Below are 4,772 nucleotides of genomic sequence, written 5' to 3'. Positions count from 1 at the left end.
ATTTAGATAACGAAAAAAAAAAAAAAATCACACTAGGTTTTAAGTTCCAGTTCTATCGTGTAATAGGTATTTGAGCCTGGGGAAGACACTTAAACTTTGAGCCCATTTTTCAAGTATCAAATGCAGATGACAGTCTACATTATAGAGACAATGAGATTACTTTTAGGTAGGATCTATCATAAAGGCACAAAATACATGTACCTTCAGATATATCATTTCAAAAACTGCACCATATCTATATAAGCTGTATCATACCATTTTTTTTTTCAAAGGTGGCTCAGCAAAACTGTAGTTCAGACTGGAATTTAAGATTCTCGACTAATTCTAAGTTCCATATTTTCCACCCCCACGCTGTAAGGGTATAACCACTAAAAAGTACTTCTTTCAGGGAAATTTATCTTGCAATGAAGATACTCAACTTAGAAAATGAAGGAAACCAAGAAATGATTCAGGAAATCAAGAACAGGGTAAGAAAATTCAAGCAGTGTTTTCAAAAGAAAATTCAGAGCTCTCAAAAGTTCCTCAAATCCTTTTTCTCCCTAAGCATGTACATATGCTTTCCCCTATCACAGACATACTTTCTACAACCCCAGATACATATATTATATTGTATGAAGATACAAAACATCTCTGAAGAATTGGGTTATAAAATCCTAATAATAAAAAGACAACAAAACAAAAATTCTAGTAGTCTTTATCAAGTAGCCCTCAAAATCAGGGTTTACTATTATTTGTTTTACTGATCCCCTCCCTTCTCCCTCCCCGCCTCCACCATCCCTTAAACCCAAGTGTTCTTTCTTTTTTGCATATAGGCATAAAGAAAGAAGGACTAAACTGAGCCTCCTAGATTTTCTTTTTCCTCCTCAAATTTCCTTAATTTCTAATCTGGGCTCTTTCACCAAAGGAACTCTGTAGCTGAAAGGGTTGTTCTAGCTTTTCAAAGCTCTTAGATGAAATGAAGGGATAGAAAAGAATGTTAAAAAGGTAGTTGACAAAACCAACTTCATACCAAGCAGCATCTCTTAACAGGCTCATCATGCCCTAATAGCAACCATTTTCATTAGCAGGTGCAAAAATTTCTATTCAATAGCACAAGAGAACAACATTCTCAGACATTCATAGACCACCTAATACAAGTAAGCATGATACAATAGCTAACCTTATTAATACTTTTTGATGACTTACTGCCTAATATATTTTTTAAAAACATTATTTATTCAAATCTAGATTGAATCACTAAGCCAAAAAGACTTGCTGACACAGAAAATAGTCACAATGGAGATGGCCATAAGAAAAGTGAAGGATGAAGCAAAACATATTTACTCACAACCCAAAAAGGGGAAAGAACCACTGACACTCCAAACTTTTATTCAAGAAACTTTTCAGAGTAAGTTTCCTAGGGGTGAATCCTATGCTTTGATTCCTTTAATAAACCCATTCCAGGATCTAGACGTTTTGGGACTTAGTTGGGGAGCCCTGTGAGGCAAAAGTCAGCAAAGTCTTACTCCCCTCTTCTTGGTTACCAACTATTGAGTCTTCCTATTATTCCTGACAGGTTTTTATTCACTTTCTGTCTCTTTTTTTTGGGGGGGGTGGGGGCGGGGGGAGAGATATAACTTTATTTGAACTGACTGAAAAAAGTCAAATAAAGGGCATGAGGATACATTAGCTGGGCATGATAGCACACTTCTATCCCAGCTATTTGGGAGGCTAAAGCAAGAGAATGGCAAATTGGAGGGTAGCCTAGGCCAACTTAGCAAGACCCCACCTCCAAATAAAATAAAAAGGGCTGGGCGAAATCCCTAATACCACAAAAAAAAAAAAAAAAAATTACCTCTGAAAAGTAAGTTGGAGGGGAGCTATCATTTTTATTTTATATACATTTTTGCTTTTATAACTTTTAGAAAAAGATTACAAAAGTTCTCAACCTTAAAAAACTGAAACTGCCAGATATGACAGGATCTTTAAGAGTTCCAGACACAATCTAAATGATAAGGGTGCAGATATCAAGCTGTACCAAAATATACTTACAAAATCTGTGTGTCCGAGTGTAGCAGCAGCCTCAGATCACTCAGCCAGCTGCCTAACAGCCACCACCCCAAACCCAGGTCTTCTGGTTCCAAGGCTCTTTCTGGTACATCAGGCTCTTTTCCACCAACCATGAGAGAATATTCACTTGCCAGATTTTGGGAAGTTTCTTCCAACTGCCAGGAAAAAAAAATGAGAGTGGAAAGTAACTTGAACACCAGCCTTCCCTCCAGGCCAGTTTGCTATAAGTTGGTTGATTAAGGACTGTGAAGGCACAAGTAGGTGACATGCTGCCCTTTAGGGAGCAGAGCCAGCCACTGATTCAAGCAAGCAATGAGCAGGATACATACTCTTAGTTGACCCTGATAGTGGAAAATGACTTTTCTACTAGGATTGTGCTGTTTGGAGTTCAAGTACTGTAATTAAAATGAGTAAAATACTTCCAAAGTTAAAGAAAGGTCCCCAATCAAATGCAATTTTTTTCTTTATTGAATCTGTGTGCATGTGGTGCTGGGGACTGAATCCAGGGCCTTGTGCACATGTACTCCGCTGCTGAGCTATAACCCTAGCCCTCTCTTTAAAAAGTTTAACATTCTACATTTTATATTCTGCAATCACTCCAAGTTGCTTTTCATCTCAACCATTATAGATTTTTTCTGCCCCATCCCCACATCCCACATTTCTTCAAACCAAGCCACATAAGAATCTAGCCTCAGAAAAGAGAAACATTCTTTGGTACTTTAATAACTCTTCTAATGTTCATACAAACTTAATAAGAAAACAGAATACTGATCCCAACTGCCCTCCCCCCCACACCATTTGATGAAAGAGAACTCAAATGAAAGATATAACTTCCAAACAAAAACTTCTAATGTCTCAAGCAGAATGATATAGCCAGTGCTACACAACACACTGAAGCCAGAGGGGGATGAAGCTGGTGCTCTAAAATGTTTAGGCATTAAGGTTACTTCTGTAGAAATAGCTCATTTTCCTCCTCCATTTTTTTACTTTTGTACCTAGATGAAGTGGTTCCTTCTAGAAGACTGTCTGAGATTTGTGAAGTTGAAGCAGTCATAAAGGTAAATAAGTAAATGTGACCATACTGATGGTTATCAAGGTAAGAACGCCAGTTTAAAAAAAAAGGTGAACTGGTGGCAGTGGTAGTGGAAAATCACTACTGCTTTGTTTCCAACAATCAACAAGAAACTAGTTTAGAGCTAGAGGCATCTTGGTGAGCAGCAGCCCCTTATCATACAACATGGTTGCCAAGGAAAGCTGATCCTCCACACTGTCACAAGGCAGATCCCCTACTCTTACAAATTCTGGGTAGGATCGAAGCAAAAGTTCCATGGCATCAGCTTGCTGGGGGTATATTTCCAAGCACTTGGGTTCCTCCAGATGATAAACACGAGAGTTTTCCACCGTGTAATAGAGAAATAAATGGCCCCCTTCACCCACCAGGCGAGCTATCCCATCCTGAAGCATGTGGACTTCTGTTTCTGTTGTCAACTGGGCACCCACGTTTACAGGTTCTCCAGCCTCCCAGCGAATTGGGAGCCCATAAACACTTAATGCCCTCTCCCTATCAGTCAACACCGGGGGTAGTGAATCATGGATGAAGTCTTTGGCTCGTTGGTCAGCCACAGCATCGACAGGAGCAAAGTGTCCCAGACGGGCAACTAAGACCCGTACCTTCTCCATGAAAGCAGTTCTTCTTGGATCCTTAGAATCCGAATGCTGGGCCCCCATGTAATCCATGAAGTCTCGAGGTAGACCTCTCCGAAATTCTACATTTTCTTCCATTGCGGCCTGCACAGCCAGAGGGAGTATGGCCTCTAGGAAGTCGCCCCAGGTATTCCGCTGGTACGTGGACACGGTGAGGTGCAGAGAGTGGACTCCATCCTGGCATTCAGCCTGGTGAATGAAGCCGCGAGGAAAATAGAGCAAATCTCCGGGCTCCAGCACAGTCTGCAGCACAGGCTCACCAAGGTCTTCCTGGCTGAAGTTGGGGCTAGATGTCAGGGCCAGTTCCTCGTTTGGCACCCGAGGACGATAGACACGCCAGAGTTTCCTACCTTCCAGTTGCAGCACGAAAGCCTCGATGTCGTCATAGTGGGGGGCAAAGCCCTGAGAGTTGGGCGGCGTGAGATAAACGTTGGAGCCTGCCATGCTTCCAAACTGCTCCTGAAGAACAGCCAAAAACTGCCACACGGTGGCTGAGAAAGCCTGAGGGCAGAGAAGACGCAAGGAGCAGCCTGCCTGGTACAGGGACCAGGCAGCGGCGGGCAGGGCTCGGCCTGGGGGGTTCAGGGTCTCTCGCCGCCCATTGATGTAGCGCGCAGCGTCTAAGTGCTGCCCGAACTGTACCTCTTCGTTGCGCAGCATGGAGTCCAAATCGGCAGTAGAGAAAAGGCCCTGGTAGTAGGTGTGGTCCTGTCGCCGCACCAGCACCGCCTCCCGCTCCCAAAGGCGCCGGTAGAAATGTTCCGGCGGCATGGGCGCGATAAGCCACTCAAAGAGGCGCGCCGCCCGCCGTCTGCTGCTAGGGATGCGGCTCAGCTCAGCCAAGACGCGCTGCAGCGGAGAGTCCCAGGGCAGCTCCCGACCCGCGTTTTCCAGCTGAGAGCCCAACAGCGTCGCAGGCGTCCAGGGTGGTGCAGCGGCTCCCAAGGGCTGGGAAGCACATAGCCGAGCCGAGGTGTCCACCGCTCGGGTGGGTGCAGCAGTCACCTCTACCACTGTCT

At 43.8% G+C, this 4,772-nt stretch overlaps 1 protein-coding gene across 1 annotated transcript in view; it reads right to left on the bottom strand.

Annotated features, from left to right (window-relative positions):
• Nucleotides 1-2,745: 2,745 nt before the first annotated feature.
• The window catches only part of Riox1 (ribosomal oxygenase 1), a 4,147-nt gene continuing 2,120 nt past the window's right edge, over nt 2,746-4,772 (bottom strand). The window contains 1 exon segment of the mRNA XM_015493683.2: nt 2,746-4,766. Coding sequence (XP_015349169.1) covers nt 3,235-4,766 — 1,532 coding nt within the window. The 3' untranslated portion in view covers nt 2,746-3,234.

This window comes from Marmota marmota, unplaced genomic scaffold, assembly GCF_001458135.2.
Source record: "Marmota marmota marmota unplaced genomic scaffold, marMar, whole genome shotgun sequence".
NCBI lineage: Eukaryota > Metazoa > Chordata > Mammalia > Rodentia > Sciuridae > Marmota > Marmota marmota.
Note: the sequence above shows the minus strand (reverse complement) of the source record. Positions and strands in the feature narration are given on the sequence as shown.